The following is a 27,230-nucleotide window of genomic DNA, read 5'->3' as shown; positions in this document are numbered from 1 at the left end:
CACCACCAGTATCATCAGCATCATCGCCATCATTACCACCTTGACTCATCACCACTATCATGGCCATCATCATCATCACCATTGCCATCATCACTTCCATTATCACCCTCTCTCATCACCACCACTCATGGGCATCATCACCATTATCATCATCACTGCCAACTACCATTAACACATCATCATCACTCACTAATATCATCACTATTATCATTACCACCACTTCCATAATTACCATCACCATCATTTTAGCCATCACTACCAGCATTTTCATCATTACCATCATCACCGTCACTATAATACCAACACCATTATCACTATCACCATCATACCATACCATTATCGTCACCATCACTATCACCATCATTATCTTTCCCATCATCACCATCACCACGTTAGGCACCACTACCATATTCATCACCATCAGTCATCACCTATCATCACCATCAGCATTTTCACCATTACTGCCATCATCACCACGTCATCTTTAGCATGATCACAGTCACTCCTCTCATCACCTTCCCTAACTCCATCATCATCTTCACCACCATATTTCATCTCTGGCTACTACTATCTCCCCAGGACGCTATCATCATCATCATCATCATCATCACATCACCACACAATCTCTGCTGTAAATAATATCGCACAAACAGTATCATCATCAGCCCCGAGAAACTATCACCACTAATCATCACCACCATTATCACCACTATCACCACCACTCACCACACACACTGCTACCACCTTCATTTCCATCACTACATCATCATTGCCACCTTTAACATACAGATCATCATCATCATCATCATCATCATCATCATCATCATCAGGAACATCATGACCACTATCATCACAATCACCATCATCATCGTCGTCATCATTAACCATTATTACTGCTCACCACACGCCACTGTCATCATCATCACCATCATCATCATCACACCTCATCATAAACACTGATCGAGAATTTCCATGTCAATCGAATCACTTTCAGTAAAATCACAAATCTCGTAAAATGTCAAAGTTTTCCCATTTCCCATCATAAGAAAACTGGTTACTACATCACGTGTGTGTGTGTGTGTGTGTGTGAGAGAGAGAGAGAGAGAGACAGTTGCACCACCCAAAGTTAAATGCAAGAGCACACACACACACACACACACACACACACACACACACACACACACACACACACACACACACACACACATCTTAATACAAACATGCGGCACTAAAACCCACACCCTTAGCCATGACTGCACGCACACCCACACCCTCACCAACACCCACACCCATATCCACATTGCACCCACATCTGCACCTCCACCCACACCTGCACTTATAGTCACATTCACTCCAGCACCTGCATCCACACACACACCCGCACCTACACCCACACCCACATCCACACCCACATAAACTCACATCCACACTCTTATCCATTCTAACCTGAACATACACCTACGCCTACACCCACACACACACCCACACCCACACCGGATCCTGGGTCGGGGCTCAACAGTTTTCCAATGCATGTGACCAGTTAACAGCCTTAGTTATATGAGGTACTTTGCATTTTATTTTATCCTATTTATTTTTTTTATTTATTTGCTGTTTTCAGGCGTTTTTATTAACCTTCGCAGAGACACCTTCAGTACTAAATGCCTCTCCTAAGTTAAATCAAATCACCTCCACGTACCAAGAATTTCAGAAAAAAGGAAGTCAGGTAATTTGGGGGACTATTAAAAGAAATCTGCGTACATTAGTAGTGCTGAAGATGGTGTTAGCGTTGGTGATGGTGCTCTGCTGGTGATGGTGGGGATGTTGTGATGGCTTTGATGGTGGTGATGATAGTGTTAATGATAAGTGAACTGCTCTCTCTCTCTCTCTCTCTCTCTCTCTCTCTCTCTCTCTCTCTCTCTCTCTCTCTCTCTCTCTCTTATACCTGTCCCTGCCTAATGAAGCGGGTCTGGTGTCAGGGTTGCAAATGATGGTGTCTTGTTGCGGGGGGTTCATCTGTCATAAGGAGGGAGGGTTGAGAGGATAGGAGGAGGGGATGTATGTGAGGCAGCAAGGGAGGGGATAGGGAAGAGGGGGACAGCGATAGGACAGGTAGAGAGACTATGGGGTATGCAAATGAAAGGAGAGAGTCAGGGAATACGAAGGACAGTCATCAGTAACAGACCTACCTGTCCCATCGGGGCTGTTGATTATAGAACCGACTGACCGTGACATCTAATTCTATGAGATGAAGATAAGGATAGCAAAGCAACAGGACTCCCCTCCCCCACCAAGCCCTCCGGCCGAAGCCAGCAGGAAAAAGTGAGAACACACTAGTTCTGAACGAGTTACTAAAGGCTTTATTTGACCCTTACAATTCGACAAGTCCTTCCTGACCTGAAACGACTCGTGCGGTGATAACAAGCATGAAATGAACAAAACATTATCGTATTAAATGGGTTAAGGCACAAAGTTAGATTAGGTAGTTGTGATTATGCAAGAGAGTACGGTCAGGTAATAAGAGTCCGAGTGAGAGAGGAATCAGTAAGGAAGGCTGAGGTAGGGCAGGGTATGGTTAAGGGCTGGGCAGGGCTGGTGTGGGCAAGGGTCAGGAGTTGGTAAGGGCTAAACAGGGCAGATGTAGGACAGGTCAGTCAGATGTGTGGGTTGGTGTCAGTAATATGCTGGTTAGGGTTAGGTGAGGCAGATGGCTGGATGAAGGACAAGACTCAGAGCAGGCCAGGACTAGGTGAAGGTAGGCAGGTGGAGTTGTACGGAGTGTAATAAGCAGGGTGAACACAGAGTTGACAGGAAAGGCAGGCAGGGTGAAGAGGACGAAAGGTAGGGTGAGAAGAGGCAGAGATGGTGAAAGTAGGCAGGGTGAGGAGAAGCAAGGTTAAGAGAATACGGAGGAGGCAGACTTAATGAATGGTGGGCGGAGTGGAAGCTGAGGCATAGAAAGGGATAGATAGGCTGGGATTCGGCAGGGTAAAGGTAGTTACGAGAAGACAGAATAAAGAAGGGAACAGATAGAGTAGGGGAAAAAATAAGTGATGGTAATACAGTGGAAATAAATATAAGAGAGAGGCAAGGATGAAGGAGGGGTGAGACAGAGTTGAGACAAGAGGTGAAGCAAAGGTGAAGCAACTGTGAAGAAAGTGAAATCAAAAGTGAGACAGAGTGACACAAGGATATGGCAGAGGAAAGACAGGAAGATGAAACAAAGAGCGTGGAGGAGACAAGACAAGGCTGGCGTGAGACTTGGTTGAAGTAGGGGTGAGGCAAAGGTAGGCACGGATGAGGTAGGGAGACGAAGGTGAAGGAAATAGAACAGAATATGACAGGGGCAGCAACAGGGGAAGACAGAAAAAAACAGTAAGGACGGAGTGAGGCAGAGATGAACAGAGTAAAGAAAAAATAGGAGGTAGAGCGCAACAGACATGGGCAGCACAAAGGAGAGGAAAATGCTAGGCAAGGGTGAAGAAAGGGTAAGGCAAGGGTAGCAGAAGGGAGGCGAAAAGACAGGACAAGGGAGGGATGCTAAGGACACAAAGGCAGATATGGAATAGTCGTGAGGGGGGGGGGGTGTTGGAAAAAAAAGGCGGGGGAGGGGCAGACAAAAAATCGAGATAACACAGTAGAGACACAGACAACACAAGTAGGGCAGAAAGAGACTAGAACAGCAGGGTGCGACAGGGAAGTGCAGAGAAAAGGCGAGAAGAAGAGAGTAGGACGGGGCACGGCAGGGCAAAGAAGAACAGGACAGGGCAGGACAGGGAGAGGAGGGATGGACAGAGTAGGACAAGGCAAAGAAGAGAATGGCAGGGCAAGGCAGGTCAGGATAGGCTACAGTAGAGAAGTGCATTACAGGATAGGTCAGCATATGGCAAAGAATAGAAGAACAGAACATGACAGGACAAACAAGAGAACGACAAAGCAGGAGAGACAAGAAACAGCAGAGTGACACAGAGCACAGCAGGATAAAGAAGAGAAGATCACAGAGGAAGGAGTCAAGCTGAGGTCGAAGAGCCTCAAAAATAAAATAGTATAGAGAAGAGAAGGGCAAGGTATTATATAGAGACAGTAATACTATGCTATAACGGTACTGTTTCATATTCCCTCATATCACTCAACCCTCACTACCACGACGCCCTTTTCCCCTTTATCTCTGAAACCTCTTAATGTTTTTATTCAGATTAGAGGAGCCATCGTGTTGTGAGGGGATAAGAAACAAACTTCAATAGCCTATCTGTATAGTAATATCCAATCTGTTTTATATTTGGTACTGAAATAGTTAAGGGGCCTGTGTTTCTCCCCCCAAATCCCAGCATGTGGCTAATAATGGAAATAGCTCCCCTAACAGTGGCTTCGTCTCCCGTACCCCTTCCCCTCACCACTCATCCTATGGTGCTTCTCTTCTAAAATACGAAACAGAAGCAGGATTCACTTGCCACACACCTTGCTAGGATTCTTTGTCTCAGGTCTGGTAGAACAGTCTGAGGCTTCTAGTGACTGGAAAGTCCACTAGTCAGAGGCACACGCAGTGCAAAAAAGACAATCTGGATTCATTTCCCTGGCAGGACAGGTTGAGCAGGACACACCGAAGTATTACCTCTCCCAGTCGGAGGAAAAGATTCGTTCCATAGGTATAACTGAGAAAAGGAATAATATGACAGGACAGGAAAGAGTGGAATGGAACTTGATGGTGCAGGGCAAGGCAGGACAGAGCAAGACAGGGTAAGGCATAGCCGAAAGGAAAGAAGATATAAGAACGGTGGGCAATACAGAGCAATGTTGAGCAGAGCAGATGGACAAAGAGGAGGGCAGCAAGACGAAGTGAGATAAAGGGAATGTGTGATAAGAGAAGGTACGGGTGGAAGCAGAACAGGAACGAAATTCGGATATAAAAAGCAGATGCAGTGGCGTGAGAGGAGGAGCAGGAAGACTACAGGACACAGGACCAGAGGAGACAAACAAGCTTACGATCGATTCCCCGTGGTTCCTCCGATTTGTTTTTGTACGAAGAAAGGAAGGCACTGGGAGATTCAGCGGTGTTTTTTCCTTGTCCTTCCCGCAATATAAGTATACAGTACAAACAAACAAGCGAATAAACAAAAGAATATGATGTGCACCAATTTTGCTCTAGTAAAGAGATCTTGTTTTTGTAAGAGAGCCAAGAGACATGGAAAGACTCTACACGCTCCCTTCCCTTTCATTGCTACAAAAACAGTTCACACCTACAACAGTGAACAGATCGGTAGGATATTAGTAAATTCAGCCCCAGGGCCTGTATTCTGCATAGTGCTTATGGTCGACCCTAGCTAACCGTCATAGCTAAGCAAATTTATGACAGTCAGTCTTATGGCCGTCGGAAGTCGTCGGCCATACCTCACTAATCCAACAACACCGTCAGCTGCTAGAACGCACCGCTCACAATTTGTCAACTTTAAATTTATGGAATAAAATAGGTTCTTGGCATTATTTTCTTGGACTTAAATTGTTTTAACTTCATATTACGACTTTTGGGGAAGTTAGACAGAGTAAAATAGGAATTCGTTTGTGAGAAAATGCGCTGAAACGTATTCCCGTTGAAAAGTGTGTAACCAAAAACACTGACTAGTGTAAACTTAACCTACCTTATTAATTTCATCTAATTTCATATTAGTATTTTTTTGTTGGCTAGGCTAAACTTGGTTAGGTTAAATTTTATTATATATATATATTTTTTATTTTTTTATTCATATAATTATTTATTATAATATACTTAACCTACATTACAAATATTTTCTTAAGTCCAAAGAAAGTTAAAGAAAATGTTCATTGCTATGGACAGCAATGGGACAATAACCAGTTCATCTGGGTTAGGTTGAGTTATATATTTCTATAATTTGTTTCTGGTTTATTTAATATTTTCATATTTTTTTACACTAACCTTAACCTAAAGTATTATTTTTTCGACCAGTCTAAACTTTACCTATCCCATTATTATTATTTTATTATATTTAATTATTTATTATTTAATATTTTTTAGACGTCCATAATTAACCTAACCTGCTGGGCTACATGTAAGCCCAAATTTCTGCACATTGGCATTTTCCGGTAGCAAGATAACGTAGTGTTATGATGACCTTAAGCTCCGGGGTGAGTGGGTTTCTCCTCTTGGTGTCATTCGATAAGGCGTCTCTCACAAGATTGGTGACATACAAAATACCGTCCCTGTCTAGCCGGTATCTCTTGATAAGCTCAGCATCACTGAGCTCGTTAAGCACGTCCCTTCTTCGGAAAATATTCCTCGGCTGGGATCTGCTTGCTGTGGTGCGGCCATGTTGACACACTTCTGACGGTCATAGGCGGCGTTAAGACAGGGTGAACCCGAACATACCATCGCGCGTCTTATTATGGTCGTCCATAGGAGTTTATGGTCGACCATACGAGTTTCTGACGGAGTTATGTCTAAATTGCGCCATTTTGTTTAGATATGTACGACGGACTTAGCTATGACGGTTTGTAGAATCTGGGCCCTGGGCCCAGATTCTACAAACCGTCATAGCTAAGTCCGTCGTACATATCTAAACAAAATGGCGCAATTTAGACATAACTCCGTCAGAAACTCGTATGGTCGACCATAAACTCCTATGGACGACCATAATAAGACGCGCGATGGTATGTTCGGGTTCACCCTGTCTTAACGCCGCCTATGACCGTCAGAAGTGTGTCAACATGGCCGCACCACAGCAAGCAGATCCCCAGCCGAGGAATATTTTCCGAAGAAGGGACGTGCTTAACGAGCTCAGTGATGCTGAGCTTATCAAGAGATACCGGCTAGACAGGGACGGTATTTTGTATGTCACCAATCTTGTGAGAGACGCCTTATCGAATGACACCAAGAGGAGAAACCCACTCACCCCGGAGCTTAAGGTCATCATAACACTACGTTATCTTGCTACCGGAAAAATGCCAATGTGCAGAGTTTGGGCTTTACAGTACTTGTAGGGCTAGCCCCAGCAGGTTAGGTTAATTATGGACGTCTAAAAAATATTAAATAATAAATAATTAAATATAATAAAATAATAATAATGGGATAGGTAAAGTTTAGACTGGTCGAAAAAATAATACTTTAGGTTAAGGTTAGTGTAAAAAAATATGAAAATATTAAATAAACCAGAAACAAATTATAGAAATATATAACTCAACCTAACCCAGATGAACTGGTTATTGTCCCATTGCTGTCCATAGCATTGAACATTTTCTTTAACTTTCTTTGGACTTAAGAAAATATTTGTAATGTAGGTTAAGTATATTATAATAAATAATGATATGAATATAATACAATATATATATATATATATATATATAGATATATATATATATATATATATATATCCTAACCAAGTTTAGCCTAGCCAACAAAAAAATACTAATATGAAATTAGATGAAATTAATAAGGTAGGTTAAGTTTACACTAGTCAGTGTTTTTGGTTACACACTTTTCAACGGGAATACGTTTCAGCGCATTTTCTCACAAACGAATTCCTATTTTACTATGTCTAACTTCCCCAAAAGTCGTAATATGAAGTTAAAACAATTTAAATCCAAGAAAATAATGCCAAGAACCTATTTTATTCCATAAATTTAAAGTTGACAAATTGTGAGCGGTGCGTTCTAGCAGCTGACGGTGTTGTTGGATTAGTGAGGTATGGCCGACGACTTCCGACGGCCATAAGACTGACTGTCATAAATTTGCTTAGCTATGACGGTTAGCTAGGGTCGACCATAAGCACTATGCAGAATACAGGCCCTGGAGTATACACAACAGGCGAACACAGGATTTGAGGGCAAAGCTGACTTAAGTAGATCATCAAAGTAGAATTAATATCAGGTCAGACCAGCGCGGGGCAGAGAAGGTGAGGAGGAAAAAGCAGACTGACCGCACGCCGTGGCAGAAGAGATCAGGGCAGAGCAGACTGCTTGGGGCCGGACACAGCAGGAAGGCAGAGAGCAGATTGGAGGAAAAATGAAGCTACTTAAGTCGGTTCGTTTGTACATGACAGAACTAAGCTAAGTCCATAACATGAATCCTATGTCGTTTTTGCATGAAATTCGATGTGATATGAATGAGTTTCCTTGATTACAGGTCAAATTGGCGCTCGGATCTCACTACTCTTTGCCATCAACTGAGCTGAAAGAAGTTAGCCGTTTTCTCCAGGTTAGCACAGAAGCGCCATCCCGGGACGATTTTACTCAGCACAGGAAAGCCCCTAGTGACAGATAGGTTAGTGATGGATGTCCGTAACCCCTCCAGCTTGGAAAATATATCCTAAGCTGAGTAAAATCGTCTGGAAACAGCTGGATTAAAAAAAAAAAATGGTAAATACAAAAAAAAATACATTAGGGATTTCATTACAAGGAAGGATTTTTTTTTTTTCATTTAATTTTTGCTGCCTCCAAACGATTTTATTCAGCCAAGGAGGGACTCTTCTAGCTGGATGGGTTAGATACATCAACCCATTCAGCACGAGCGATCTTTCCAACGCTGAATATAACGGTCTGGGGGAGCAATAATGAAGTATTTTATCTCATCGTGATGAAGATGTTAATGGAAATGATGTACCGGAGACCAGAGGAAGAAAAATGAAGAGAGAGAGAGAGAGAGAGAGAGAGAGAGAGAGAGAGACAGACAGACAGAGACAGAGACAGACAGACAGACAGAGGAATAATAAGACACAGTAGAATCACAAAGCCAGTATCCTTGAGCATAAAATGTGTAAAAAATTGCTGGTTCATGTTTTTCCTTTACACTCCCGCGGCTGCCAGACACTTCACAGCCAGAGCAGAGTGATTCTCAGAGTGCAGGGCGAGGCAAAGCAAAATGATTCCCGACCATGATTCACCACTAAAGATACGACCCCAGGGCAGACCAGACGAGGAGGAGGAGGAGGAGGAGGAGGAGGATACGGCCGAGCAGACTGGATGACGCCGGGGTAAAGGGAGGAGGGGCAATGTACAGCGGAGGAAGGCAGAGAGCGTGGAGAATATGAGAGAAAGAGAGAGAGAGAGAGAGAGAGAGAGAGAGAGAGAGAATCTAACCGTGGGAAGTAAAGGAGACAGAAACAGACAAGCAGACAACAATAAGGAGTGAAGGGACGGGGAGGAGGTGACAAGGGGCAGTAAAGAAGAAACGAAATTAGTCTGGGTTGGGAAGAAAGAGTAGGCAGGGGGAAGCGAGATTAGTATGTGGCGAAGAATGGAGAGAAAAGCAGAAAGCGAGGATGAGAGGAGAGAGGACAAGGCAGAACAGGGAGGAGAGAAGAGAAGTGCAAACAGGGATGAAAGGAGAGGACAGCTGACAGTGGGGAGAAATGGAGAAGAGACGAACGCGAGGCAGACAGCGTGGGGCCAGGGTAGGGCAGGGCAGGGGCGAGACGGGGAGGGTAGGGCAAGGGAAGGGAAGAGAGGGCAGGGCAGGGCAGGAGAGGACTGGGGAGGGGGTGAGTGTGAGTGTCGGGGTTGCACAATGGAGAACCCAAATGGCAAGGAGAGCCCCCGGACACACCACCTGCCGGACGGGGGTTCTGCCGCAGAGCTGAGACGGGGGTGAGGGGATGATGTGGTGAGGGAGTCGTCAGAAGGGTGGATAGGGGTGTGATATGGTGGGAGGGTCAGGGATGTGGATGAGGGTGAAGTGGTGGGGGGGTTATAGGGGTGATGAGGTGGTGAGAGACTGTGGTAGTGGATGGTGGTGTGATCGTGAGAGTGAGAGGGAAGGTGCGGTATGGTGGTGTGGAGTAAAAGTGGTGAGTTAACTAGTAGAATGTGGTGATATGAGCAGTGAAAGACCATGGATGGTGAGTAGGCAGAGAAGGGTGGTGGATAGGTGGTGAATCGTGTTGGTGGTGTGTGGTGGTAGACTGTGCTGGTGTGTGATGAGGTGTGGTGATGTCGTGGTGAGTGGTGAGGGAGTGTAGACAATGGTGTAAGTCACAGTACATAGCGGGTGGAAAGAGGTGGTGAATCATTGTGGTGGTACCGGGGTGAACTGAGGTAGGTGTGGAGGGTGGTGGTGGCGGTGGCGGTGGGTGGCGAGAGGGTGGTCGGGGGTGGAATGTGGTCGTACAGGTGGGTGAAGTGGTCGGTCCTATTGCGTGCGTGTCGGGCGAGTGAGGTGGTAGATACCTGGCGCACCTGATTCTCCTCATACCTATTCTCTGGACAGGTGTTGGTGGTGATGCTAGTGGTGATAGTGGCTTGATGGTGGCGGCGGAGAATGATGGTGGTGGGGTGCAGATGGTGGTAGTTGTGGTAGCTGCTGGTTGTTCTTATACTGTCGGGTCACTAGCCTTTGCATAAGGGGCGTGGAGAAGGTGTCCAAAATGTTAGTTATGGCCCGACCGACTTGAAAGAAGGCTGTGGACTGAGTTACTGGATGGGGGTGGTGGGTGAGGCGGGAACAAGGGCTGAGAGCTGGAGGAAGGACCGAGGGCTGGAGCAAAGGCTAATAATTCTAGGAAAGGCTGAGAATCAGAAAAAGGGATTGGGGTAGGAGGGAAATTGATGGGGAAAAGGGGGCTAGAGCCATTGTTGAGGACATGGCCTTTGGAAAAGATGTGAAAGATGAAGGAAGTTAAATAAACAAAGAGGTGGTCGGAAAGTAGGAAAAAATATAAGAGAAGCAGTAAGAAATGTGGGAGGGAGACGGCTGGAATACAAAAGAAGCAGAGGAGAGGGAAGCAGCTGAGGGTAGGTAAGGGAGAAGAGGCTAAGAGTGGGAACCAAATGGTCTCTTAAGGTAAGTAGGGAACACAGGGGAACTTTCTAAGGAAGTAAATGAAGACACGGAACAATCAGGGAATCAGATAACAGCCGAAGGGGAGCAGAAGGAATCTAGAGAGGGGGAAGCAAGGGAGGGAGGGAAGGAGAGAGCCAGAGGGAGGGAAGAAGGGAGGGGAGGGCCCGAGGTCTAAGCCACTCCAGACTCACCTCCGCTAGCCAGTGTGGATCCAGCCGCCTTGCTGAAAACGCGGCTCTCTAACTTGCTCCTCATCCCAGCTCACACACACGCTGGGAGTTCGTATGTGTTAGCGCGCGAGTGGGTGTATTTTCGAACAGACCTCAGAATCAGATAGTGCCTACGGGAGGATAAAGTGCCAATCAAACATACAGGTGCATGCGAACAGTAAGCCTAATAAGTGTCGACGAACACAGTGACTTCAAAGTGCAAACCCGGATTTTTCGCAGGCCAACAGCCGAACCTGCCTACTGTCAGTAAAAGGATGTGCCTGAAGGATGTTGCTCTCCCCCCAGTATACCTTCAACTCCACACAGTCGCTCCACCACCCCAACCGCCGCTCTATTAACTGTGGAATGTCCTGCATGTGTGTCATAACTTGTAAACTGTGCACGTAAGATCCGAGTAAGAGTGGTGTCGGTGGTTGTACAGTTATGTGAGTGGTCTACTGTGGTTGAGTGCCCCTGCCTACCACCAAATCTTGACGTGGTCGCTATATATACGGATATATATGTAAGTTAACGCCACGAAATACTTGGGAAGGAAAAAAAAAAAACATTAGAAGGACAACAAGCAACGGTGCTTTTTCTGTGCGCCAGAGTGGAAGATTAAAGGACACATTGCCGAGTGAGTTTCTTGTTCACTGTAACCAGCCTCTAACACCACCACCTGCCGCTTCCAGCACTAACACCACTGACAACACTAACACCACTGACAACACTAACACCACTAACACCACTGACAACACTAACACCACTTACTCTCATTGACAACCACAACTACCAGCCTACTACCACAACTATCATCCCACTACCACAACAGCCACCCTATTACTACAACTACCAACCTAATACCACGATTATCAGCCTGCCCCCATAACTACCACAACAACCAACCTGCTACCACAACTACCAGCCTACTACCACAACTACCAGCCTACTACCACAACAGTACCTTACTACCACAATTACCAGCCTGCTACCACAACTACCACCACCCGTCAAGTGAGGGAGTGATGGACGGGACATCCAGGGAAGGTAAGACAGGGAGAAGGAAGAGGCTGGGGAGGGGGAGGGGGAGAAGGGGAAGAGGGAGGGGAGGCAAAGGGTGTGGTAGGGAGAGAGAGAGAGAGAGAGAGGAGGGAATGAGAGGGGAGGAGGAGGGGGAAAAGTAGGGGAGGGGGTAAGAAGAGAGTGCTATAGGTAGGGCAGAGAAGGGAACCAACGAGGAAGGGGGAGGGGGAAGGGAGGTGACGGGAGAGGTAAAGGGTGTGGTGAATAGGGGAGGAGAGAGGGAGGGAAAGGGGAAGGCTGGAAGGGAGAAGAAAAGGAATAGATAAGACAGACTGGAGGAAGGGAAGGGAAGAGACAAAGGGATGTGGAATGAGAGAGAAAGAGAGAGAGAGAGAATGGAGGGAAGGAGAAATGTGAAGGAGAAAAGAATGGGGTCAGGAGGCAGAGGTAAGGGGTATGCGGCCTTCTTCATCTTCTCCCCTTCTTCATCGATTATCCTTTACCCTTATTCTTTACACTTCCTCTTGACTTTCGTCACATATTCCTTAAGCTTTCCCTTCTCAACCACATCTCCATTTATTCTTTAGCCATTTTCTTATTGGCTATTTATTTTTTTTAACCTCTCCCATGTTGGCTATTCCTTGATATATTCTTCTCCTTTCTTCTCTGGTGTGAAGGGGTCAACTCTCTCCAAATATAAAGATGGAAGTGAAATGTAAGCACTTTTGTTACGGCATAGACGCCCAGAGAAAATTCCAAAAATATTTCTTACTGTAAAAAGCTGTGAAAAAAAAAAAAATGCCAGCAAAAAAGATCCCTCAAAGCGAAGAGGCTTGGAACTATCACCATTAGTTAACCCTTTTATCAGCAACACAGCATTTTTTTTTTTTCCTTTTACTGGATTTCCATACCACAGAATCGAGACCTACTGTGCTTGCTCCGTTTCTTTCTTCTTTCTTCCAAGTGTTTCTCAGTCTGGTGCCATTCTTTTATTTCTTCACCATTTAGCATCAACCTTGGTATAATTGTCACCTTGGGCAAACACACCCAGACACCTCTTTTGTATATTTTTAAAAGATCTGTTTAAGGGTATTGATGTCGAAGGTCAAGCTACACAGGCACATAAACTTGAGAATCCTATGTTTTTGTATGTTTATCAATCATGATGGCAATTTGTACAGGAGTATGTTAGTGTACTGAGACTGCGTGGAGACCATCTTGGCTTCCCTTGACAGTGTTGGCTATCTTTAATTTTACCCTTCTCTACGCCAAAGGATTTCATGCAGTTTAGATGGGGCTAGATATGTACTCTTGTTGGATCACTTTCTCACCCCACACCCTCAAAGTCTTCCACACCTAAATTCACGCCTGAAGCACTGGGTGGGGGTGGGTCACTTCTCCGGTCACAGAAAGTAGTGTTCCTCAGCCCTGCGGATCACTTGCTTTTCAGTCCTTGTAAAATACAGCTTGAACGGGTATAGCGTAGATGTAAGGGATGTGGAAGCCGACATACATATAAACATACATACTTGCATATCCGGTACGCACATACATACATACATACATACATAAATACATACATAAATACATACATAGGACGAGGTGAACGTATGGTATCAGTTAAGCACCTCATCACTGCCATGTTATTCAGTTTAATCAGGGTACCCACAGACGATTTTATTCAAGGCTGGAAGGACCCGTAACACTGGAGGAGTTAATGATGCCTGTACCTGCCTCCTCCAGCCCGGCAAACCTCTCTCAGCCTGAATAACATGATTTGGAAAGAGAAAGAAAAATATTAAATGTCATCGGATTTACTCCTTCAGTACCATGAAGAATTTTATTTATTTTTGTTCTCTAGACGATTTTATTCAACCTGGGAGAGATTTTTTCGAGCAGGAGGGGTTCAGATACAGCCTTCATTAACCCCTTCGCTGCTTGAAGCCTGTTAGTTAATTAGTCTGGTGGTAAGAAGACTAATAAAAAAAAATACGGTATCGGAGTGAAGGGGTTAAGGTCTAAAATAGTTCCTCATAAATAAGAAGAAAAGAAAAACTCGATGTCCTTATAAACAGGTGCCATATCTTTCCCTGGCTATAAATGGGTGGTGGTGTGCTGAGGTGAGGACTCCAGTGCTTTTAATGATGTGTCTGAGGCCGTGTTCTTGTGCTCTGATAAGCCATAGGCCGGGCGAGGTAGGCCTGAGTTCCCTTTCTCGTCGGCGAAGGAGGCTACCCACTACTTCTTCCTGACTAATTTATTTCTGTTTCTGGTAAGCTAGGTTAGTTAAGTAAGTTAGGTTAGTTCTTTACAATATATTTCGATATTAAAACGACAGAAATAACATGCAGGAGGATAAATTGTGATATGAAAATTTAAATCCCCTAGGAAACGGTGCCAGAAAGTTTCCAGAGTTGCGAAGAATAAGGGCCTTGGTATGGATGGTGGGTGTTGGAGCTTTATGGGCGCGGCCTACTAGTTGATGTGGCCTTTATCACTGCCCCGTTCCCTATCCCCCCCCCCCTCCCCGGCTGCGTCTCACGACTTTATCTCCGCTAGGCTGCACTGTACGGGATATCGAATTCAAAGGCGTTGACCCTTCTCGGCAAACTGCTTTATACCTGATGCCGCCAGACAGCTTCATTCAGCTTAGGGGAGACCACATCGTTGTTTAGAGTTAAAGGTAATATTAAAGCAGTCAGTGGGATGATATATTTTTACTTTATTGTAATGAACGCCAGACGATTTTATTCAGTTTACGTGAAATCTTTCGCACACTATTGGTTAAGAAGACCATTCATTGGATTATATTTAGCAGAAGCCACAGGTGGAATTCAAATATTTTCTTGTATGACGCTTCCCTCGCAAATGACCCTTGGGGTTATTAATGACCCCCAAGGGGGTATTAATGATCTCAAGGAAGGAAAGGAGTTAATCAAAGACGGAAGTTTCGTGGAAGAAAGTGTCAACAAATGGTGAGATAAAGGCACTTCAAGCTACTTTCATTCTAGTTGTGGCTCCTGACAAACACTTACCCATTCATTACCCTCTTTGGTACGCCTTTCCCCCCCCCCCTTATTAACGACAGACAATTTCATTCATGTGAGGTAGTAGAGGGATTAAAGAAGTACCTGTACATGGAGGGAGTGGGGGTGTGGAGGTGGTAGGGGAGGAGGGGGAATCCCCCACTGTCACCTTCATCTGCTAGTGTGGTGGTTGTCAGTGGCTAAATTAGACTTGGATGAATGTATTGACAACCATATATCTTGGCTACCTTGAGGGCAATGACGTAGAGCACTATATTCTATAGTTCTTTTACCTTAAATTGGCCTGGATTTTTGTCCATATGCAGTTTATCTCACGCAGCTCAGTGACTGAACGGAACAATACAACAGCTTTGTATCCTTTCCATAGCACCTTATGGCTAGCATCATATTCATGTGTTAACATACTGCAACAACACAGCATTCAAGCAACAGAGATAACAATTATTGGCCAAATTAGAGTGAAACGAGTATAGTTGACGTGGATGATTTCGTGATGCATCTTTCTCAGCTATTACCTCCGTATTTTGCATCTAAATGATTCTAAGGTACCTTGCTGATGTACACTATGTCGTTATTAAAGGGTCATAAATAAAATGCAACAGATTATTAATTACTCTTCACATTAATAGGTGAGAAAGAGTTGCCTCCTGTATCAAAGAAATTACCACCCCAGCTCTTCAGATTCGTGAAAACATTTATTGTGAATATAATCAATTCATATAATAAACGCTTCTCCATAACAGCCACCTTTCCTCACAGATCGTTTTTTTTTTTTTTATCACTTTAATATTCACTCTGAGTTTTCTGTAAAATGTCTGGAAATTACACGAGAGAAGGCGAGCGTATGGACAAGCGATTTTATTTATACACACCTAACGGCTTCAATTTAGTCACGTATCTGTGTTTCATGCTTGCTCTTTGGGGGCGGTTTTATTCAACTTAGGGGAGATTCAAGGAGCTGGGAGGGATTAGATATGGCCTTCTTTAGCTCGTTCACCATTAGATTTCCTTTTTAACTTGAATATTGTCAGGTGGAAGCCTCAGTGAAATGAAAAATACGTCGTTGGATTAAAGGGGTTAAGCTTAGGGACTTTATGAATGCTGATTACTCTCTCTCTCTCTCTCTCTCTCTCTCTCTCTCTCTCTCTCTCTCTAGCAGGCGAGGTGATGGTGTTCGCAGCAGCAGAAGGCGCAGAAGAAGGTACTAAAGTAATTCAGCTGACCGGAGTTAATGAAGGTCGTGTCGGAAGCAGCTTTATAGATTTCCAAACACCTCTTCCTCAATGAATTATTCTGCACATTATACCTCAACATCTTCCTGTATGCTGCTGATGCCACTTGACCACGTGTGAGTGTTGGGCTACAAGGAAGTTGAAAATGTCGACACATATCATATTTTTAGTATTAACAAGTATCGCCATCACAGCAGAAAAACAGCGCATAATAATAGTTTTGGCGCTATATCAGACACTAGCTGAATAATGTTATGCTTCCATTTTACCGTAAATAAAGAAAGTACGATATCGAAGACCGTCCATTTTTTCACAGTGTTTACGAAATTGCATATTAGTTCCCTTATTCATGGTCTAATTGAAGCATAACATTTTCCAACAAGTACATGATATTTTGTCAAAGCTAATTTCACACAGTATTTATCCATTTTACTTACGAGTTATCAGTGTCAATCTTTTCAGCTTCCGTGTAGCCTTAAACATGCGAGTGGCCGATTATACTAATGCGATACTAACCCCTTCACAACGATGACAACTTTGCTTAGCTTATTCGTTGTCTTTTGATCGTTTGACTTCAGGGAAGACCTGCAGCGAACGGGGTAAAACAATATAAACAGCACACAGCACAAAGCTTTGGTGTAATGTGCAAGTAAATCACTGAGAGAGAGGTGTTACAAGTCCTCCTATGGCACTTAGAATACGGTTCATTGTAAATGCTCAAAAATCTCTCTAACCTTCGTCTCTCTGTCTCTCCCCCAGCAGGCGTGGTGATGGTGGCCGTGGGCGTGGAGGGGCTGGGTGCTTGGGCGTGGGGCGTGGTGTGGACCCTTCTGCTGATCTTTGTGTTCATCGTGTCCTCCGTACTCAACACTATCTTCCTCGTCATCTTCTGCAGGAGGCCGGCGTTACGGAGCATCTCTAACAAGTAGGTTGGATGAGTTTTTTTTTGGTCTCTAGTCCTCTCCTGCCTCCGTTGTTCCTCTCCCTTTTCTGTCGTGTGTCTGTGCTCCCTTCTCGTTTTTCCTCTTCCTTCTCATCTTTTGCTCTTCCTTCTCAGTCTTCCTCGTCATCTTCTGCAGAATACCAGAACGAAGGAGCATCTCTAAAGGGTATAGTGGATGGCTGTAATTTCTCCCACCTTAACTATACGGAAATTTTCATGTAACATATATCCCGTGGCTCAATAGCGGAATTAGACAGTACCGCGACTCTACATCCCTTCCATAACACTTTTTCGTAATTAGCACCGTGTTTCATTATCAGTATCTCGTTACAGCTCTGAACTCAAGATAGAAAGATGGAAATTCTAGGCCATGTTTTAATGGACAGAGTAAATTGCTTTGTCTCTACTCTCCATCTTCCTCACACTTGTCTTTCCTCTCCCATCTGTGTCTTGTCATTGTTCTTCTCTTTGTTCTCACGTTTCTTCCTATGTCGCATCTCTAAAGGTTAAATGAATATCGGTGGTTTAATTATGGCAAGTATTTGGTATCAAAAACCCTCGCCCTTTGATCAAATCTCTGTCTTTCTTCTTTTTTCCTTTCTTCTCTTCACTCCCCGCCTTCTCCTACTGTTTATACTGTCTCTCCTCTTCACACCAGCGGAAGGACCGGGTCGAATTGAACCTATTTTATCCCCATAGCAGACGCATGTTTCAGTATAAGAAGAAACCTTAACCATTGAAGTCTTGAAGAGTCATTTGTTGTGGTCGTGTAATCACTGAAAATATCTTCAGTGGCGCAGCATCGTATCAGTAATTTTAATGTTACGATCCTCAGCACGCTCCGGTTTGCGGTTCTGAATATATTTCAGCTGCCAGTTTGTTCTCGTATTATTACAATTTTTGTCTTATTTACTTTCTTATTCCAATTTTCCTTCCTCTTTACCTCATTCCTCACTTTTCTCTTCTTCGTCCTCTATCGTCTGGAATAAAATAAACATTTGTTCCTATACTATTCCTGCCACCAATGTTAACAGGTTTTGCCTTCGTATGCCCTTCGTTTTCATCTCTAACATTTATTCTCCCTCCAAAAGGCTTGAAGTGAATTACTGCCCGTGTTTATTGTTCGGCCACCATTTTCGCCAGCTATTTTCTCCCCAGCCAGCTGTTCCTGTCTGGCACCGTCGTTACGAAAGCAGAAAGCAGAATTCCAATGCTAAGACAGTCATTTTCCTCTCAGTTTCTGCATTCTCTTTCCCTAACGATCAGCGGTATTTTCTCCCCAAAAGCCACGAGCAAAGTCCCGTCCAAACCTGGCCCCATATAGGGTTTCAGCATTCTCTTTCTCTAACGATCAGCGAATTTTCTGTCTAAAACCCGTCAGCTACATCCCGTCCACACCTGACCCTATCCCGTTCTGTCGTCACGAAAGCACAGCCCCAACACTAAAATTGTTACAGTATTTTCCTGTCACTTGATGGATTCTATTTCTTAAACAATCACGAAATTTGTTATCCAAAGCGGTCGAGAAAACACCTCACTCAGTGCCTGAAATGCTAAGGTACTTGGCGACAACCAACAGTCTTCCTTTTCCATTCTACATTTCACTGACCCTGAGTGTATATCACTGCCTTGAAACTGAAGTGTTTATTTTCTTCATCTTCATTATGGGATCCCACTCTCAAGTCAAACCTATTCCGATAAATATCAAAAGCCTTCAGAGGGAGTGAGAGTACACGTCTGGAGGGTGGCTTATTTGGTGATGGCAAACTTTTCACCAAATACCAACCAGGTCCACTTTCTTCAACGTTTTATATTAAGCATACTGTTATCCTATATTCTTTACCGTGCGGCGAACATACTCTTTCAACCAGGGGACGTCAGTATTGTTTATTCTTGTTACCTACAGACGAATATGTCCTTGTTAGGGGTCTTCCCAAAGTGAAGGGGTTAATGAAGGTTATTTCTGCCTTCACCAGTTCAAAAAGAAAATCCTAAAGTGAGAAAAAGTGTCTGGAAATAGGAATAAATTACAAAACACGTGAAGCGATTGAAGAACTTAACATCATTACCTATCCCATGTCGCCTTATAAACGTATCCTGAACTATGCTCCAGTAAGGATGAAAACGCGTGTATGTCACCTCCAGCTTCCCTCCAACAGTTACACGAACATTAAACCCGTCTGTGCCTAGCCCCCACCTACCCACCCGCCCCGCCACGCACCGCCAACCACACTGCCTCTCCTTGCCGCTTTTCCCACTTCTATATTTGTCTTTATGTGTGGGGGTCGTGTGTCTTGTGGGGGTCGCCTGCCTAGGCCTTGGAGTCGGGTTACAGTATCGAGGAAGCTTTACGACAATCTGGGTCATAAATCTTTATTTCTTAACTTAGGAAGAATGGAGACGATGGTGGAAGAATGAGGAAAGGAAGACTGAGAAAGAGGTGAAAGGACAGAGTTGACGAATACATGATGGAGGGCTCCTTGGTGTGGCGGGAAGGAGTGCTAAGGAATTGTGACAGAGGGACGTATTCTAAGTGGACAGGAAGCCTCATAGCACCTGTTCTCTAGTGATTTATTCTGCACATCACCCCCTCAATATCCTTTTGTTGTTGAGGCAAACCATGTCGAAGGTATATCTATAGATGACATAAATGAGAACATCAGGTGGTAACAGGTGTAATAAGTCGCCATGAAAAAGGTGTTAAGACTCCTACAGCATCACCTAGAATACGGATCAGAGATGTCTTACTTACAATGCAGTGAATTGTGCAAATGGGAAAAAATATACCTATGAGAACGAAAGAAAATGTTGCTTATATAGAAAAACCCAACAGTTTCTGCCCGACCTGAGTCAGTTATGAATGGAGGGGTAGAGGGGGCGGGGGGAGAACCTTTTTTTTTTTTTTTTTTTTTTCATATGTGTGTGCAATTTCTCCACTTGTCAAAGAGAGGCTTGAGAGAAATTTCCTCACGACTACCCTGGATGAACTTGACTGGAGCTACCGTGGAAGTAAGAGATACCTAGGAGAATGGTTCCAACACTAATGGTTATGTGCGATTACTACCTCCACTACAGCTCCATCTATTTTGCATCTCTGTTGCTACAAAAGACGCAGTTACCACAAAGACTTTCATACCAATAGCTCCACTACAGCTATAACCACCATCCCAATAACCACAACCATCACTCCAGCAAACACAACCATCGCCCCTACAACCACCACCTCCACAACCACAACCACCAGTCCAACAACCATTCCTCCCCCTTTCAAGTCTTCAACACATCCTTTTTCCAGTCCTTTGGCGACTTCAATGCGAGAGGTGACATGATCCAATCAGAAAAAATCTAAAAGGTCCTGAGAATCCTATAACAAAATACTGAGGCTTTAAGCCTAGTCCGGTCCACAAAGAGCCCTACAGCCCTCAAAAGCCATACATTCAGCCCTTTCCTCAGCTGTCAGTGCGTCATCTCAACTCTTTTTCAGTTGCCCCTTTCCCGTGCATCACACCCTATTCACCAGGCCTCAGTTCTGTATAGCCATTTCAAGGCCTCTTCAACTCTACACTCTAACCCCACTCTTTTTCAACAGTCCCACAGCCCTCAATAGATACTTCAGCCTTTCCCACCCCTTTCCTGCACTCAGTGCCTCCTTTCCCACACTCCCCTCCCTTTCAAACCTCCTGCAATATTTTTTCTTCTCTTTCATTCCCTTTACATTTGGTTCAGTAGTCTTTCATTGGATCTCCCTCATCCGCGCTAAAACGTCCACCAGTCTTTCCATAGCCTTTAATAACGCCCATACAGTCATCACTCACACTCATACCTAACACCCACACTCACATCTATACCCTTGTCCACACCCTCACCCACAAACACATCCATACCCCCACACCCACAGGCACACCTACACTTCCTCGACCCTCACCCACACCCACACCTACAGGTACACTTCCTCAACCCTCACCCACACCCACGCCTACACTTCCTCAACCCTCACCCACACCCACACCCACCAAAAGAGAGCAGCTCTCACACACAGGCAGGGCAGGTCAGGGGGAGTCATTAACTTCAGCCTCACTCAAGCCTGTCTTATGGCCTAACCTGGATCGGAATTTACCAAGCATCTTTAACACCCAGGCTCCCGTGACGCACCCAACTGAATTAAATAATCTAGCATGAACAGGAATGGAAGACGCGAGTTTCCCCGATCATGAGAGGATTGATGGAACCAGTAACAACTCTCCAAGGTTTCTGTGCTCACTCTCAGCTGAATATAATCGTCTGGAGATAGTTGTAGCTTAATATAAGAGAGTTAACCAATCAGCAGGTATAAGAAATTAGGATAGCAGTTTTCCATTATAAGAAGCTTTTTTTTTTTTTCTTATTTAACATGCACTCCAGTGTGGCAATGAAGTGAAATGTATGTGTATGAAGGAAGACATAAAAATCAGCAGTTTTATTCACAAGTTAAGGTTAAGAATGTATTTAAGTATAGAGGCTGAGTCTGGATGAAGGCTGTCCGTCTGTCTGTCTGTCTTTGTATCTGTGTACTTTAGTCATCGTGGGTAATAACGTGCCTCAGGTGTGTGTGTGTGTGTGTGTGTGTGTGTGTGTGTGTGTGTGATTATCAATGCATGTGCCTGTGGCTCAGACCTAACTCACATGGCCAGGAGTGTTGGGGACTGTTGCTATACCGGAGACACCAGAAGCAGGGAGAGAGAGAGAGAGAGAGAGAGAAAGAGAGAGAGAGGTGGAAGAAGAAAGAAAGAAGCAGTAGAGGAAAGAGAGGAGAGATTAAAGAGGACGACGGAAGAGAGTGTAGAATGCAAGGAAGATAAGAGGGAGGAGAGAAGACTTGAAGTGAGAGGGGAAGGGAAAAAAAGAAAAACAAGAGAGAAGAGGAAGGGGTGAAAGAGGGAGGGAAGAGAAAGCATGGAAGGAGAAAAGAAGAAAGCGGAAAGGAGAGAAAGCCGAAAGGAGGAGGAAGAGGAAAGGGAGGAGAGAAAGCAAGAAGGTGAAATGAGAGAGGACAAGGAGTAAGAAGAGAGGAAGGAGAGAAAAAGGGAGAGGAAAGAAAATTGAAGCATATAAGAGAGAGAAAGGAAAAGGAAAAAGGCTACTAAAAATGGACTGCTACACACACACACACACACACACACACACACACACACACACACACACACACACACACACACACACACAACTCTGCGGAACTACAATACCCATTTTCATCTTTTCACTCCTTATGCCTTGTGGGTCAGTCAGTCGTCGCCTCTCGCCACCTTCTTACTGGTTCATTCTGGTCACGAGGATTTTTATTTTGAGATGATAGGCTTAAATGGAACCTCCTCTAACCCCCTCAGTACTATGGCGGTTCTCTGAGGTTATTGAGACTGTCTGGATACTAGAAATATATAAGCAAATGTCACCTTCAGTTCAGAAATGCCCTCTTGTCAATTTTCATCACTTTATTCGCCCTGTTCTCTCTTATTTTTGTTTTTCCTTCTGTCTTTAGTTTTCCTCTTTATTTTACTTTACTTACAATTGTCTTTACTCTGTCTTTGCTTCCTCCTTATGTTTTTGTATCTAGTTTCTTCCCTTTCTTCAGTTTCTCTCCTTGTATCTTCATTTTTCTTCCTCCCTCCCCTCTTTATCTCTCCCTTCCCTCCATTTTTTCTTCTCTGATCTCCCCTCCCTATCTCTCTCATTTTTCCTCCTGCTTCCTCTTTCGTCTCCTCTCCCTTTTCCCACTTTTTTTTCCACTGTCTCCTTACTTTTTCCTTCCCTCCCCACCTCTCCTCTCTTCTCTCCCTCTCTTCCCCTTCGCCTTTAACTTTCCTCGAACTTTCACTCTCCCCTCTCCCCTCTCTCTCCCCTCCTTCTCTCCCCCATTTCCTTATCCCCTTCAACCCGAGGATAATTTAAAGTCATATTTATCAGCTTAGACTAGACGTGTTGACCCAGGAGTGTTAGATATGACTGAGGGAGGAAGGGAGGGAAGGGAGGGAGAGTTGGAGGGAGGGAGGGAAGGAGAAAGCGAAGGGTAGGTGGGGGGAGAGGAGGGAAGGATAGGCGGAGGGAGGGAGGAAAAGAAGGATAAGTTGAAGGGAGGAAAGGATAAGGAATGGGACGGAGGGAGCGAAGGATGGGTGGGTAGAGGGAGGGTGGAGGGGAGGGAAGGAGGGAGGGAGCGAAGGATAGGTAGAGGGAGGGAGAGAAGATTTCGGCACTCCTTAAAATGCCTCTCTCTCTCTCTCTCTCTCTCTCTCTCTCTCTCTCTCTCACACACACACACACACACACACACACACACACACACACACACACACACACACACACAGGCTAATAACTTCCCAGCTTAACCATTCACTAGACAAACATCAAGTCACCTGGCAAGAACAGGAAGGTAACTACTTTTTTTTTATATAATTGACAAGTGTTTTTATTTTATTTATTTTTTTTTGGGGGGGCGTGTCTCTGTCTCTTCTTTTTGGTTAATTATTTTTTTCATTTTTCTGGATTACATTTTTTCTCTGTGTCTTTCTCAGTCGTCATTTTGAGCCATCCATGTTTTTTTTTCTCTCTCTTTGTTTGTTTTTTTTTAATTCATCTTTCCTCTCTCTCCTATAAAACTTCCTCCTCCTCCTTCTCCTCTCTCTCTCTCTCTCTCTCTCTCTCTCTCTCTCTCTCTCTGTATGTATATATAGGTAATCATTTTTGTCCTCACTGCCTCTCGTGTTTTCTTTTACCCAGCCCTTCCTTCCCACTTTTCAAGCCTCTTCCCCATTCCTTCCATCTCCATCCCTCCCCCTCTTCTCCCTCCCCTTTACCCTCCCTTCTCACTCCCTTTCTCCTCCCTTTCCTTCCCTCCGTCTCCACTCACTCTCTCTCCCTTTCCTCCCCTCCTCCCCTTTCATTCTCCCTCTCCTCCCTCTCCCCCTCCCTCTTCCTCCGCTCCCTCAGTGTTCCGGTAGTCCATTCATCTGTCTACACCTCATCATAAATCTTAACCCCACCCTCCGCCCACTGTCCGCCCTCTTCCTTACCCTCCCACCCACCTCACACCTCCCCGCCCTCTACTTTATCCTGCCGCCCACCTGACACCCGCCTCCTCTCCTCCCCCACCCATCAAGGCATATTGCTCCCACCCACATCAACTTCCAAGCCATTAATGTCTCTCCCACCCATTTCCCTCCATATTAAATCTCTCCGCCCACCTCCCACCCCCCTCCCACTCCTCTGCTCTACCCTCCCACCCTCTTCCGTTTCTCCTCCCACCCATCGAAGCATCTTTCTCCCACCCATGTCTTGTTCTAGCCATTTGTTTCTCTCTCCCACCCACTCCCATATTCCCACCCACAGCTACTCTCCCTTCTCTCTCTCTCTCTCTCTCTCTCTCTCTCTCTCTCTCTCTCTCTCTCTCTCTCTCCGCCCCTTTCATCTCCCTGTGTCACACTCCTCCCACCCATTTTTTCCTCCCGCCTCTCTCCCTCCCACCCACTCAGCCACTCCCACCCACCTCTCGAATTGCTTAATCTTTCAGTGGGCACATAACTCACTGTCATTCATCCCCCCACGTGTACATGCTATCTCTCTCTCTCTCTCTCTCTCTCTCTCTCTCTCTCTCTCTCTCTCTCTCTCTCTCTCTCTCTCTCTCTCTCTCTCTCTCTCTCTCTCTCCTCTCCTTCACTACTGGCACCTGGCTTGTTTACATTTGGATGAGATGTGTGTGTGTGTGTGTGTGTGTGTGTGTGTGTGTGTGTGTGTGTGTGTGTGTGTGTGTACTGATTTTTTTTCATATTTTCATCTGAAGATTTTTTTAGTTAATATGTACGTCGGTAAGTATGTATGAACTCAGTGTATGTATGTACGTATGAATGTATATATGTATGTATGTAGGAATGTCAACCCCTTCAGTAGGATGAAGCCATTTTTATTATATTCTTTTTACCTCCAGAGTTTTAAGCAGATTAAGTCTCTCTCTCTCTCTCTCTCTCTCTCTCTCTCTCTCTCTCTCTCTCTCTCTCTCTCTCTCTCTCTCTCTCTCTCTCTCTCTCTCTCTCTCTCCAGCCCCTTCACTACGAGTTTTCCCAAAGCAGAATAAACCCTCGAGGCGGTAATAAGAACGACAGAAAATGCATCATCGTCCTGAAGGGTCTAGTATGTGTGTATGTATCCATGTACGTATGTATGTATGTATGGGTGGATAAATGGATGGATGTGTGTGTATGTATGCAATCATGTATATATATGTATGTATGTATGTATGTGTGGATTTGTGTGTGTTTTCCGAATGCAACAAGAAACCGTCTTTAATAATACAGTTCATTCTTGCCAGCCAAAGACGATTTTACTCAGCTTAAGAGAGATTTTGAAATGAAGGGCTTAGATCAAATACAGCTTTCGTTCCTCCATCACTACAAAGCTGAGAATAAATCGCCTCTGGAATGGAATACAAACTACGGTGCCGGAGGCCAAGTGGGTCAGTGTCTGTTCGTTTGTTTATATGTATGTATACCTGAGTGTGTGTCCTGCATCCACGGCCTTGCATACGAGGTCATGTAGGTTGCTGTGTACCTTGGTGTGTGTGTGTGTGTGTGTGTGTGTGTGTGTGTGTGTGTGTGTGTGTGTGTGTGTGTGTGTGGTATTTGGTTGTGCGTTTGTGTTTTCGTGCCCGTGTGTGCTTCTCTGTCTCTGTCTATATTTGAGTGTGCATGTGTGTGTGTGTGTGTGTGTGTGTGTGTGTGTAAAACCATTATGGACGTCAGTTTGTGTATATCTGTGTACGTAAGATCATTATATATGGAACAGTTTACAACATTTATTTTCTCTAAGTCTACACTATTGGGGGTGTACATGAGATGCTGTGTGCGTGTATAGGGCATGTGTACCTGTATGTATGTGTGTGCGTGTGCATATGCAAGTGTGTATATCCTGAGGTGTTGCCCGGCTCACCTGTGCACGCGTGGGTTGCACAAGGCCGCTGTCCTCACCTGGTGCACACACACACACACACACACACACACACACACACACACACACACACACACACACACACACACACACACACACACACACACACACACACACACACACACACACATTCCGGTTCTTACAAGCACTTTCAAAAAACTCATTACCTTACCTAATCACGTACACTTTGTTCTCTCTCTCTCTCTCTCTCTCTCTCTCTCTCTCTCTCTCTCTCTCTCTCTCTCTCTCTCTCTCACCCCAAAATACCGTTCATAAATTGAAGGTATGGTCCCCTTCTCCCTACCCTCGCTCTCTATCTCTCTTTTTTTCTCCCCACCCTCTCTCTTTACCCACCCTCTCTTCCCACCCTCTCTCTACCCACCCTCTCTACCCATCCCTTCTACCTACCCACCCTCTCAACCTACCCACCCTCTCTGCCTACCCACCCTCTCTGCCTACCCACCCTCTCTACCCACCCTTTCTCCCCATCCTCTCTACCCACCCATCCCCTCTACCTACCCTCTCTGCCTACCCATCCCCTCTACCTACCCTCTATACCCACCCACCCTCTCTACCTACCCACCCTCTCTACCTACCCACCCTTTCTACCTACCCACACCCTCTACCTACCCATCCTCACTACCCACCCTCTCTACCTACACATCCTCACTACCCACCCTCTCTACCTACCCATTCTCACTACACACCCTCTCTACCTACCCATCCCCTCTGCCTACCCACCCTCTCTACCTACCCACACCCTCTACTTACCCATCCTCTCTACTTACCCAACCTCTCTACCCAGCCCGTCTACCAACCCTCTCTATCCATCCCGTCTACCCACCCTCTCTACCCACCCCGTCTACCCACCCTCTCTACCCACCCTCTCTACCCACCCCGTCTACCCACTCCGTACTATATTTACTTCTGACGGTGGGAAGAGATCACAGGGCGGTGGCTCAGGACCTCAAACGCTTATATACATGTCGTCAGGGCTACACACACACACACACACACACA

At 45.0% G+C, this 27,230-nt stretch overlaps 1 protein-coding gene across 3 annotated transcripts in view; it reads left to right on the top strand.

Moving 5' to 3' along the window:
• The window catches only part of LOC145414072 (histamine H2 receptor-like), a 90,086-nt gene that overhangs the window by 35,311 nt on the left and 27,545 nt on the right, over nt 1–27,230 (top strand). Inside the window, exons 1-2 of one of the 3 annotated variants that reach the window (XM_080283637.1) lie at nt 16,290–16,410; nt 17,054–17,219. In XM_080283637.1, coding sequence (XP_080139763.1) covers nt 17,065–17,219 — 155 coding nt within the window. In that variant the 5' untranslated portion in view covers nt 16,290–16,410; nt 17,054–17,064. Of the gene's footprint in view, nt 1–16,289; nt 16,411–17,053; nt 17,220–27,230 lie in introns of those variants that run through there. The other 2 variants (XM_080283635.1, XM_080283636.1) reach the window with 2 other exon arrangements.

The sequence above is a fragment of the Coenobita brevimanus genome, chromosome 98 (assembly GCF_032717465.1).
Source record: "Coenobita brevimanus isolate Jiangsu-jjx chromosome 98, ASM3271746v2, whole genome shotgun sequence".
NCBI classification, from domain to species: domain Eukaryota; kingdom Metazoa; phylum Arthropoda; class Malacostraca; order Decapoda; family Coenobitidae; genus Coenobita; species Coenobita brevimanus.
This window is presented reverse-complemented; position numbering and strand designations above follow the sequence as displayed.